The sequence below is a fragment of the Canis lupus genome, chromosome 27, assembly GCF_011100685.1.
Source record: "Canis lupus familiaris isolate Mischka breed German Shepherd chromosome 27, alternate assembly UU_Cfam_GSD_1.0, whole genome shotgun sequence".
NCBI lineage: Eukaryota > Metazoa > Chordata > Mammalia > Carnivora > Canidae > Canis > Canis lupus.
The window spans coordinates 3,810,728-3,823,507 of NC_049248.1; the positions used below are offsets into that span (position 1 = coordinate 3,810,728).

The 12,780-nt window shown below is 50.6% G+C and overlaps 1 protein-coding gene across 4 annotated transcripts in view; it reads right to left on the reverse strand.

The window, feature by feature from the left end:
* IQSEC3 (IQ motif and Sec7 domain ArfGEF 3) overlaps positions 1 to 12,780 on the reverse strand; it is a 110,625-nt gene that overhangs the window by 26,305 nt on the left and 71,540 nt on the right. For all 4 annotated transcript variants that reach the window (XM_038576408.1, XM_038576411.1, XM_038576410.1 and 1 more), the window contains one exon: positions 12,372 to 12,533. In XM_038576408.1, the coding sequence (XP_038432336.1) occupies positions 12,372 to 12,533 (162 nt within the window). The remainder of the gene's footprint in view (positions 1 to 12,371; positions 12,534 to 12,780) is intronic.

The window sequence follows — 12,780 nt, forward strand, 5'->3', positions numbered from 1 at the left end:
CCCTCTCTGCCAACAAGCCTGCCCCAGCGACCCTCACCTCAGGGGCCTTGGCCATCCTGCAATCACCCAAATCCTTGCCCCTCCACTCAGCACGATGCTTTTTTCTCTCCCGAAGTACCAGCTCAGCCTACCCTCTCACCTCCTCCCCCCTCCACTTCAACAGGGGTCCAGCACCAGAGCGGGAGGCACCTTCTACCCTCGCATTTACTAAGCACTGTTCTTAGAGCTTCCCTAAGTGCACCTTGACTTCATTTTCTTTCTCTATCCTGTGCAATAGTAACCATCATCCTGTTATTTTTTTAATTACATAGGAAGAAATAAGCTCATAAAAGAGCTGGTCCTGGGGGGACACTGCACACATCACATTCCCTGCTGACATCTCCTGGGCCAGGCCAGCCTGTCTCCTTCCCTTCTCTGTGGACTGTGCTAATGTGTCTCTCCCTGGGGGCTGCTGTCTTACCCAGATGTCCTTGGGGGGCTGTGGTGGGGAAACAACTGGGCACAGTCAGTCACATGCCAGGAGCCACTCCACCATCGGCAGTCAACACAGAAACTGTGTGGCCATCCCTCAGTTCCAGAGTTGGCCTGGGCACACAGACCCCACAGTGGGGACCAATGCCCCACCTGCCTTCCCCCTTCTCTCCTCTGGTGCTTTCTCTGACCTCTGGTAGTGACATTTCTTTTGTTTGTTCGTTCCTTCCTTCCTTCCACCCTTCCTTCCCACCTTCTTTCCTTCTTTCCCTCCTTCTTTCCTTCCTTTCTTCCTTCCTTCCTTTCTTCAACAAACATGCATTGACTGCCTCCTATGTGCAAAACGTTGTGCTTGGGACCTGGTATCAGTGGCAAACAACACATACACAGACTCTGTCTCGGTGAGAGACAAACATTATACTCCAAGTCAAAAAAATAATGATTTCATTGTAATTGTTTCGAATCCTTTTAGGCAAAGGACAGGCTTCCATGAGAGGACAAAGGATATATTTCATCTTGGGATGTTTGGAAAGGCCCCTTTGGGGACACGACAGTGAACTGAGACCTGAAAGATGAGTGGGAGCTGACCAAGGCAAGGGGAGGGATGGGGGAGAGCTTTCAGGCAGTGGAGAGAAAGCATATGCCAAGGCTCTGTGGTAGGAAAGAACACCCAAGGATCTAGAAAGGGTCAATGAGGTTGTAATGTAGAGAGGAAGGGGGAGAATGGTGAATGGCAGGTTGTGGGGTTGGGAAGAGGACAGGGGCTTGACCAGCCCGAGCTCTGTGAGTCACCAGAGGTTTTCAAAGTTTCTCCTTCATGTAGCAAGAGAATACAGAAGGACATGATCAGAGGAGCAATATGAGCCAGCTGGTTTTACGAAGATTTCTCTGTTTTTTGGGGTAGAGTGAGTGGAACAGGGAGGGCGGGGAACAAGAACGAAGTGGGGCCCTATGAGAATGCTGCTGCTGAGGACCAAGTTAGGGCTGATGGAGCCTGGGCCAAGGAGGAGACCAAGTGAATGGACAATCTGAGATGCATCCTAGAGGAGAACTGATGGCAGCGTGTGATGGAGGGAAGGTGGGAAGTGAGCAAAAAAGGAGTCAACGGTGAGTCTCAGAGCTCTGGCTTGAGCACCTGAGGCCCAATGGTGCTGATTTTTTAGTAGACGCCATGATGGGGTAGACACATATGCTGCAGGAGAGATTGAGACCACAGGTTGGGACACACTCTGAGATGTTCCTTCCTGTTCTACCAGGAATTTAGCATCTTAGTAGAGTGGAGTAAATCATCCTCCTTAGCACCCAGCGTCTTGTCTCCTATTTCACAAATCATGACCCTGCCTTGACCTTTTCTGCCTCTAGTCACTATCCCTTTTCTATACTCTTCTTTAGAGCCAAAATTCTAGAAGGTGTCCCTATCCATGCTGTCTCCACCTCCTCAATCTCACCCACCTTTCAACCCGCTCCAGCCAAGCATCTACTCCCAGCATTCCACTAAAACTTCTCTTGCCAAGGTCACTCTGGCTGCTCCATTGCCAAGTCCAATGGCACCAACTTATTATCCCACCAGCCTCTTGGCAGCACTGACATGGCTAATCATTCCCTTCTCAAAACTCTTCTCTTTCCTGCTTTCCTCACACCACCCTCTTCTGGGTTGGCTCTTTGAACCTCTGAGGGTGCCCCTCCTTCCCAGAACGCCCACTTACCCTGAGCCTCCAACTTAGGGCTGGCCACTAGGCTACATTCCCTCCTCCTAACAACCTCTCTCTAGGTGGCCTTACCCATTGCCATGCTCTGAATGCCCCTCCGTGACTGCTCTGAAGTGTTTATCTCTTGTGATGAATTCACAATTTTAATTTTATTATTCATCACTAATGAGTTGAATTTCTTCTTGGTTAATCTATATTGCTTATAAAAGACAATGTGCTCAGTCCAGAGGGTGCAGGTAAACCATCAACTCTGCATTTGACTGGAAGCTGACCAACACACCTTTGGCTGTTGAATTCCTCCAGGTGCTCTGGTCTGAATGGCAGGCAGAGCTGACCAGGGCACACTCACAAGACCACGGGTTGTGCTAGCATCTCTTGCAGGGAAGTCAGCCTGCACACATTTGTTTCAGCTGGTATTTAATATTTCAACTGTTCTCAGTAAATATTTGGCAATATCTGGTTTGAGGGATTCTTCAGAAGAAATGTCCTCGACCCTGGCACTCCCCTCCCAAACTGAAAATATACGCATGTTTATTTGGTATAATTTCACAAATTACTCTAGAGAGCTTGAAGCACAAACATATTCATATGCAAAGACTGAGTGTTCTGAATTCTCAGCAGCTCTGGAGGATGTTTCCTGGGATCTGCAACCCCCCCCCCCCCCGCCCCCGCCTCACTTCAGTGGTCTGGCTAGCCATGCCTCTGGGCCCTGCCTACCTCTCCATTCCTTGGTCACTGGCCAGACTCAGGGTCTTACCATTTCTCACATTTCTTGCCAGGACTGTGACTGCAATGGCCTTCTACCCGACTGCCTGCCTCCAAGTCATGTTCCAGAACAATCCTTCTAGGATACCTATTTGGTCCTGTCATTCACTCCTCTGCTTATATTTTTTCCAGGGCTTCCCACATCCCTAGCCCAAAGCCCAAGTTTCTGGGCCAAGCAAGCAAGGCCCTGCGAGTGGCTCAGCTTCTCCTGCCTCTTCCCCATACTGGCTCCCCTCCTGCAGCCTGGCTCTCAAGCCTGATGCTTTTGCACATGCTGTTGTTTCTTCCCACTGCCCAACCCCAACCTCAAGGTCCCTGGTGAGCTATCCATCTCTCCTGGACCGCCGCAGTCTCCTGGACACACCTCTGCCTACCACTGCCGTTGTCCCTTGTATCATAGCATTTACCTGCCTGTCCTCCACCCAGCTCTGCGATCCTTCTGGCAGAGGCAGTTCTGTTACTCTCTGCATGCCTGGCGTGTGAATCCAATAACTGTTTCTGGGATGAATGAATGTGTGAGTGAGAGACCAGTTGGGTGAGTGAATGGGACCCTGAGCACAGGCTCAGCTAGGGAGGGAGCCCATGGGTTGCTGGGCCTGCTCTGCCAAGATCATCTGGAGCTGCCCCCGAGACTGGACAGAGCTGCCCAGGAAACAGCTCCCTGGAAGCCAAACCAGAGGCAGCGAGGCAGTGTGGCGTATACACGCTTCCCACTTCCTTCAGTGGCGCATGCAAGCGAGTGATGAGAACCCGGGCAAGCTGGTGCCCATTAAACTGCTTCCAGCCGAGCATGTCTGCACCTGCCCAGGGAGGTGTCGCTGATGCTGATCAGGGAGCGGGTGAATTGCAAGCGCTGTAGCTTCTGCTAGGGCGTCCCCCCCTCTTTCCTGTGGCAAGTACTTCACAGGGGCTGGGGAAGCATAAGCACAGATGTTCCCTGTATCTGTATAAACAGGTACAACCTTGCATGAAATTGTTTCTTAATACCGATCTGTGCGTGGAATCAGTTTGTGTTGCAGGGAAATGAAGCGTCACATGACTGTAATCAAAATGAATTTCGTCATCTCAACTTTTTTTTTTTTTTTTTTTTTTTACATGATAGCAAGACAGTGTCTGTCAGACAAAGGAACTGGCTTGGAACTGAAAATAGGTAATGATAGCAGCAGTGATTTTTAATTGGCCAGAAGAGACAGCAAAGATCTGGAAGGTGAGGCATAGGCTGAGGCTCAGAGGAGGTGTGAGGGAGCACTGCAGACAGCAGAGGGGGCACTGGCGCTCCAGGCAGGGACGAAGCCCAGGCTCCAGGATTAGGCTGGAAAATGAAACCGCCCACTGCCACGGGATGTAGGAACCTTGGTTTTATTTCTGCAATTCTTGGCTCATACAATTCAATTAAAAATATCCCCATCCGCCAGAGAGTTATTTTTGTTAGGCAGAACTCATAACATGCCCAACAAAGGTCAAGGCTTTTTGGAAAAGTGCAGTGTGGCTCAGAAAATAGAGCAGAGGGAAGCTGACGCAAGAGGACCTGCCAGTGTTCCTGGTGACGACATGAGGACAAAGATAATCTCGCCTGGGAGGGCCTCAGAAGGGATGGCTGCCGGTCACACCTTGAGGACCCAGGAACCAAAATAACTAAGTTTAAGCTACCCAAAGAATGAATCTGAAGTTATTGCGGATGCCTGGGGTGATTCTCCCTCTGCTGGGTCTGGCAGCATCGCTGCTTGCCAGGGGTCCTTGAGCTTGAGAACCGAACCAACCGGCAGGCTTGTCAACCCACCAATGCCCCCAGAGTTCGGAATCAGTGGGTCTGAGGTGGAGCCTGAGAATTGGTATCGCTAACAGCTTTCCAGGTGACGCTGCTGCTACCATCCTGGGGACCACACTTTGAGAACCACTGAATTAAGAGTCAGCAGAATGAGAAGTCAGGCCTTCGGTGTCAGACACCCTCAGGGTTGAATCTTGTTTCCATCACTGAGCTTTTCAGTTCAGGTCACCTAGACTCTCCATGCCTCAGTTTTTCTACCTGTAGTATAGACCTGACACCTGTACCATCTAGTGGGCAGGTGGCTCTGAGTTTTAAAAGAGACAATGTATGGAAAATGCCAGCCATATAACAGAGCTTCATAGGTGATAGTTTTCATTGTGTACCTGGAGACCAAATCTAAGTTGACATACCAAGTGAGTAAGTGAATTTGAAGTTCCTCCTAGTATAGGTATTAAGAGCCCTTCCTTCATCGACAGTGAACTCTGCCTGAAATTACAGCTCTAGACCTTCATCCACTGACTCTTTAAAATATCTGTCTATCAGGAAGAAAGGAAACTGGATCCAGCTCAGACCTCTTGAGATTTGTGATTCCATTTCTCAGTTCTGCTTTCTTCTCAGATAAGCAGAGCAAACAAAGGGGAATCAAAGGGTGGAATAGTACCTGATTTCATTCAATTTGCCACAGGCCAGGGGACTCGTCATTTCTTCTCTCTGGTCCTCACATTCTGCCTGGGTGAAATGAGAGGGGTGGACAAGCAGACCATGTAAGGGGTCTTCCAGCACCACATTTCACAACTGGGCTCTGACTACAGCTACAAGACATCTGGACCACACTTGCCTTGAGATGAGGTACAGAGGTGGGATGGCATCGGGTTATGGGCTCAGGTTGTAGAACCATTCTGCCTGCCTTCAGATCTCAGCCATTGGTTAGCTCTGTGACTGTGTGTAAGCTACCTAAACTCTCTGTTCCTCAGTTCCTTCATGTGGCACAGATTGATAGCACTCACCTCATAGAGCTGTTGTGAAGATGGAATGAGATTATGCATGTATGGGTCTTGGCACAGTGCCTGCTGGCACACAGCGAATGCTTGATATATGTGAGCTGTCACTGTTATGTCTCACAGCCTGCTCACTCACAGCTGGCCCTCCTACAAACCCCAGGGGAGTGTAATTCCCAGGAAGCCCCTTCCCTAGAATCCTACTCCTTAGAAATCCCACTTCAAAGAGTGGCCAGTTGAAGCCACACTTGAGTATCACATAGGGATTGAGAGAGCCCCCCAGACCTAGGGCCTGAGTTATCAGAAAGGCAGGGTAGTAGGTCTTTGTGTGAAAGCTCAATTTATATGCTAATATGACCAAGCCAAAGGGAGACTCAACTCTGGACTTGTTCACCCCACACTTAGGGTCCAAGGATTTCCACACATAGGAGTAAGTGGGTCTGAAACATTCATGACTCTTTATTGTTAAGGAAAATCTCTTGTCTGTTGGTGTGTGTGTACATGTGTGATGGTGAGGGGGTGGTCAGGGGAAAGGGCACTGGAGAGGCAAGGGGTCAAGGCCATAAACTGAAAAATTTCAGGTTTAGAAGAGACCCCCCCTTTCCAGAGCTGGAACAAATAATCTTAAAATTTGTATGGAGCCAGAGAAGACTCTGAATAGCCAAAGGGACCTTGAAAAAGAAAACCAAAGATGAAGGTATCACAATGACAGATTTCAAGCTCTATCACAAAGCTGTGATCATCAAGACAGTACTGTACTGGCACAAATACAGACACATAGATCACTGGAACAGAAAAGAGAACCCAGAAATGGACCCTCAACTCTATGGCCAACTAATCTTTGACAAAGCAGAAAAGAATATCCAATTCAACAAACGCTGTTGGGAAAATTGGACAGCCACATGCAGAATAATGAAACTGGACCATTTTCTTGCACCATACACAAAAATAGACTCAAAATGGATGAAAGACCTAAAGGTGAGACAGGAATCCATCAAAATCCTAGAGGAGAACACAAGCAGCAACCTCTGTGACCTGGGCTGCAGCAACTTCTTGCTAGACACATCTCCAAAGGCAAGGGAAACAAAGGCAAAAATGAACTATTGGGACTTCATCAAGATAAAAAGCTTTTGCACAGTAAAGGAAACAGTTGATAAAACCAAAAGACAACCTACAGAATGGGAGAGGATATTTGCAAATGACATATCAGATAAAGGGCTAGTATCCAAAATCTATAAAGCACTTCCCAGTCAAGGAATGGGAAGAAGACATGAGTAGACATTTCTCCAAAGAAGACATACAAATGGCCAACAGACACATGAAAAAATGCTCAACATCACTGGGCACCAGGGAAATACAAATAAAAACCACAATGAGATACCACCTCATACCAGTCAGAATGGCTAAAATTAACAAGTCAGGAAACGACAGATATTGACAAGGATGCAGAGAAAGGGGCACGATTGTACTACTAGGTATTTACTCCAAAGATACACTTCGGATCACTACACTTGATCCGAAGGGGCATCTACACCCTAATATTTATAGCAGCAATGTCCACAATAGCCAAACTATGGAAAGAGCCCTGATGCCGTCAACAGAAGAATGGATAAAGGAGATGTAGTGTGTGTGTGTGTATATATATATATATGGTGTGTGTATGTATATATATATATATATATATATATATAAAATAATGGAATATGACTCAACCATCAAAAATATGAAATCTTTTATATATATATATAAAATAATGGAATATGACTCAACCATCAAAAATATGAAATCTTGCCATTTGCAATGACAAAGATGGAACTAGACAGTATTATGCTAAGCAAAATAAGTCAATCAGAGAAAGACAATTATCATATGATCTCACTCATATGTAAAATTTAAGAAACAAAACAGAGGAGCAGGGACACCTGGGTGGCTCAGAGGTTGAGCACCCGCCTTGGGCCCAGGGTGTGACCCCGGGGACCCAGGATCGAGTCCCTCATTGGGCTCCCTGCCTGGAGCCTGCTTCTCCCTCTGCCTGTGTCTCTGCCTCTCTCTCTCTCTCTGTGTCTCTCATGAATAAATAAATAAAATCTTTTTAAAAATTCTTAAAAGAAAAAAACAAAACAAAACAAAACAGAGGAGCATAGGGGAAGGGAAGGAAAAATCAAACAAGATGAAATTAGAAGGGAGACAAACCATAAGAGACTCTTAATCATAGGAAACAAACAGGGTTGAGGGGGGCAGGGGGTGTGTGGGGGGGATGGGATAACTGGGTGATGGGCATTAAGGAGGGCACGTGATGTGATGAGCACTGGGTGTTAAAAAGGCAACTGATGAATCACTGACTCTACCTCTGAAACTAATAATATACTATATGTTAATTGATTGAAATAAAATAAACTTTAATTAAAAAAAAAAAAAAGACCCCCTCCTTCTATCCTGTAGGGTGGTGGCAGTGTCAAATTTTCAAAGCAGTGGAAATAAGCCTATTTAAGTGGGAAATAAGCAGTCTATTACTGCCTGCCCAGGCCTCTTTCCATCCTCCTCCAGACCTATAAGGGTCTGCGTGGGCCCCAGACTGCTCTCTCCCTCCTGGTGGAATTCCCCAGAAATATAGTAACATTTCTAAGGTTACACATGGCACAAAGGGCAGGATATTCTCAAATAATTTCTTCCAAGCCATGAAAGACTAGCGCCTCCCAGCCTGTTGAGTTGGACAGGCAATCTGTCTTCATTTCTGAATGTCCCCTAAGAAGAACAAATCTGTTACACTCTGGCCAACATATTTCTAAGGAAATGAAATAATGCAATCTGACTAAAATGTCAAACTCTTAATATTGAACAAAAAACGGAGTTGACACAGTGAGAGAAGGAACACCCAGGAAACTCTTCTGGCAACTCAACCCAAAAGCTGCCCTTCGCGCCCTTCCACGGAAATGACAGACACCAATGGCCTCCCCGTCTATGTGATTCACATCAGAAAAGATCACCCAGGCCAGAAATGAGCCTGCCCACAGCCCACATGGAATGTTCCCCCATCCTCTGGCCTTCCAGGCTGCGGAAGCCAACATTTCAGAAGGGAAATAGAGCAAAGCCAAATTTCCCGGCTATGTGAAAGAGGGAGAAGCTTCCAGCGCCGGAGCCTCCTAACCGCAGCTGGTGGCTGGCTCCTCCTGCCAGGCCACCAGGGCCCTTCTCTCCTCAGCGCCACAGAGGACCTCCTCAGGGTGTAGGATGGTCCCCAAATGAGCTCCCCTCCCCTCCCCAGCAAGTTCTAGCATGTTCTTATTGTCTGGGGAGTGAACCTGATCTCAGACCAGAGCTGAGGCGCCTGAGGGATCCCCCGCCAGGGCTGGGGCCGAGGCGGGGAGGCATCTACTGTCCTGTGCTTTCAAATGTGAAAGATAATAGCAGAAATAGCTAACATTTGTAAAGAACTTACTAAAGTATCAGTCACTGATGCACTTGACGTGCATTTTAAAATTGTAATTTGTATGAGGTGGGTACTACTGTCCCCACTGGACAAGTAAGGAAGCAGGCTGGTTTCTCCTTTAAAAAACCAAACCTTTCCCAAGAAAACAGTGGAACGGACAGGGCCCTTTGAGTTCAGGATGCCGTCTATTAGTATTTGATACACCCTAGTTAAATACATTCCTTCTTGGAATGCACCTTCTATGGAAACAGGGCACTAAGCGGACGAAGAGGTCAGCGTCTGAGAGCACCAGGGTCCAGATTTCAGGAGGCAGGGCCACAGCATTTGTGATGCTCAGATGCAGGCCAGCAGCTGAGGTGGATTCTGCTCAGCCCCTCTCTCTTCCATTTCTCCACAGGCCCCCAGGCTGGGCGGTAGTGGTGGGGGTCCCGCCCTGTCCCCTCCTAGAGGCTTCCACCCTCTCCCCCTCCTGCCTGGCTGCATCTTGGAGAGTACTGTGGCTGGGGCTGTCTCAGTCTCCAAGGGGATGGGTGATTTATATCCTTTTATTCAGCAAGCAGCTTTGTACAGAACGGACGCGACATGCTGAATGTCACCAGGCGGGGGCAGGGAAGCTGTGCAGAATCCCAGTGAAGCCTTTCGGCCTGGCAACATGGCACCAGTGACTTTGTTATTGTGTGTTTTCTCTCATGGGTGTAGGGAAGAGGCAGCAGATCCTGAGAGGTTGCAGGATAGCTGGCTTGTGTGGCAGGGAACCCCCCTCGCAAAAACCTCAGCATCTAGCTCCCGGGTGAGTGCCTGCCCCATCTCCTGCCGGCACCCAGCAGGAGACAAGCCAGGCAAGCAGGAAAACAGACTTGGGTGCAGAGGGCTCCTTTCTGTGGAGCTGTTCCATGTAGAGGCTGGGTGTGTCAGGGCCTCCGGGGCCCGGGGACTCACGGCTGCAGAATAAACCCGGAGGGACAGAGGCACCTGCTGGAGCAAACAGGCTCGGCTCGGCTCTCAACTCTCCTGACACCACAAGGCCTGCTGGAGGTTCCTTGGTCCCTTGTCTCCCTTTCCATGCTCCTTCTCTCATCTGTCCCATTGACACCTGGGTCTGTAAGCTCCCTCAGGCCACAGCGACACCTGCCCCTCACTGCCCCCATCTCCCCTTCACACGGATGCCCGAATGCCCGGCTCAGCTCCATCACCGGAGCAGGTACACAGCCCCACCCTCTCTCCTGGCAGGTGAGAAAACCGAGGCCCAGGCCCAGGGGAGGCCTCCCAGCACGCGAGTTGCAGAGCCAGGGGTCAGAGCAGGCCCTCCTAGGCACAGCTCTTTGTTGCCGCCACGCTGCCACCTCATCCCTAGCCTGATCCCTGCCTCAGCTGCCAGCCCAGTCCCCAGTCGGCACCCTCCCTGCGAGGGCAGCAGCGCTGGCCTGTCTCCAGCCTACACACTCCCTCTCAGTGGGAGGATGCAATTAGTGTGTGTTACGCTGCTTGGAAAACCACGCGTTCCCATCACTCCAGGTCACCATGGGCCTGGAGGGTTGGAATTTCAGGGCCAAGCCACGAGGGGACCAGGCACGGCAGAAGAGACGTCAGTTGGGGCCTATGAGCGAAGCAGGCACCTCTGCCCCCAGAGCAGAGAGACAGGGCTCGGTCCCCCAGGGGCGCAGGGAGCCAGGGAGAACCCAGGGGTGCGGCACAGCACACCTGCTCACCCCCCTCTGCAACGGAGGAGGGGAACAGGGACAAGAGCAAATGGAAAGGCCAGAGCCATGAGCCAGATGGAGGGAAATCAGGTGAGGAGAAGACAGAGAAGACTTGATCTCTCTCCTTCTATGTGTCTCCTCAGGGCATCCCCTCAGGGCACCCTACACACGGCAGGGGTAGGGGTGAGCTGAGGAGAAAGGGGAGCCTGGGGGAGGGAGAAGAAAAGACAGGGGAAGGAGGCCCATTTATCAGTTCACTTTCCTCTGCCAGCGAAGGCAGGCCCCTCATCCCACTCAGCATCTTCCACAGTCGTGGGGTGGAGGGTGGGGTCTGATTGGCCAAAGCTGCCAAGAGTCCAAGGGGGGCACTGGGTTCTGTCAACTAATAGGCCTCTGGGCATTTCAAGGTCCCTCAGGGGCTCCCAAGCTCCTGCTTTTCAGACTGTCCTCAGACAGCTGCCAGTGAATTTAGGATGTGGCAAGGATTCCAGAGGGCCACTGGTCTACCCCTCATAATCCAGGGCATGGAAAGGCAGGCTCCCGGGAGCAGGGGCTCGTCCAGAGACAAGGCAGCTGATGGCTGTATCAAAGAAGCCAGGTGTCCGAGGTCCCACCCCAGGCACCCTGACAACCCTGCCAGTCAGGCTGCGCCACTCCATGCTGCCCAGCCATTGGCCCACCGCCCCCATCCCTCAACCTCGCTCCGTCCCGGCACAGCAGGCCCTGGCTGCTCCAAGAGCTTCTCCCAGAACCTCTGAGAGACACTTCTGTTTCCTTCCCAAGGAGAACATTGGGAGAATGGCAGGGTGACTCTTCAAGAAGGAGGCCTGAGCCCACCTCATGGGGCCTCACCCTCTTTTTGCCAGGGGAGAGGTGGCTCCAAGCCCCAAGGATGCCACCCTGGGCCTGACAGCTCAAAGGAGGGTGGTGAGTGTGAACAGATTCTCACCTGCTCCACCTCAAGGGCGAACAAGAGCTGAGTGCCAGCGAAGGCGGGCCCCTCATCCCGCCCCCCATCTGTTGATCTTGGTGGTAAACTTATCTTGATGGAGTCACAGTATTTTATTGCTCTAAAGACTCAATCTAACTCCTTTTTTTCTGATTCACGTTTGCTTCCACCAATATGAAACTGAGCCCATGTGGGGACAAGCCAGCCCATGGGGATGGTGCGGGGGTCCTGGGCAGGTGGCAGCTAGAGGGTGGGCTGAGGGCCTGTTTGCCCCACCAAGTTGGCCTCAGTGCACACCACAGTCCTCTCCTTTTCCAGGCCCATTCTTTTGCCCCAGAGGGGAGCCAGGAGGGAGGGCTTTTTTGTTTCCTTTGACCATTTCTGTACACCCCTCACCACCGCCTAGTGCCTTCCAAGGTATCCCGCCCAGAGCACGCGTGGTAAATGTCTGCAGGGCTTTGGAGGGGGAAACAGAGGCTGGTCAAGACACAATGATAGGCCAAGGCTTCAGGGCCCTCCCCTGTGTCCCATGGGGCCTGTGGAGCACGGGGGTGGGGGGGGGGGAGGAGAGGGGCACTCACTCCAGCACATCACGGTTGAATTGCTTCTTGCTGTTGCCCAGGAACTCCCCGATCATCTGACGGCTGAGGCCCTTGCGTTGGAGAAGGAAGTGGGCCACTCCAATGGGGGTGTCAGGGATGAAGCCTCGAGAAATCAGGAACTGGATGCCCTTGTCTGGGTTGCTAAGGGTGGGAGTGGAGGTGGGGAGAAGGAGTAGAGAGTGAGCCGAGGCTATCCATGACTCCTTCCAGCCCATGAAACCCATAAGAGTGCGCCTGGAGTATTTCTGGGAAGAATGCCTCTGAAATGCCAGGATTCCTTCCACCGCAGAGGGGCTCCTGATCCCAAGTGCTTCTTCCTGGAGCCTCATCCTCTTGGACACCCGACAACCCCAACACACACACAGGAGTGAAGATAGCATGGAGAAGG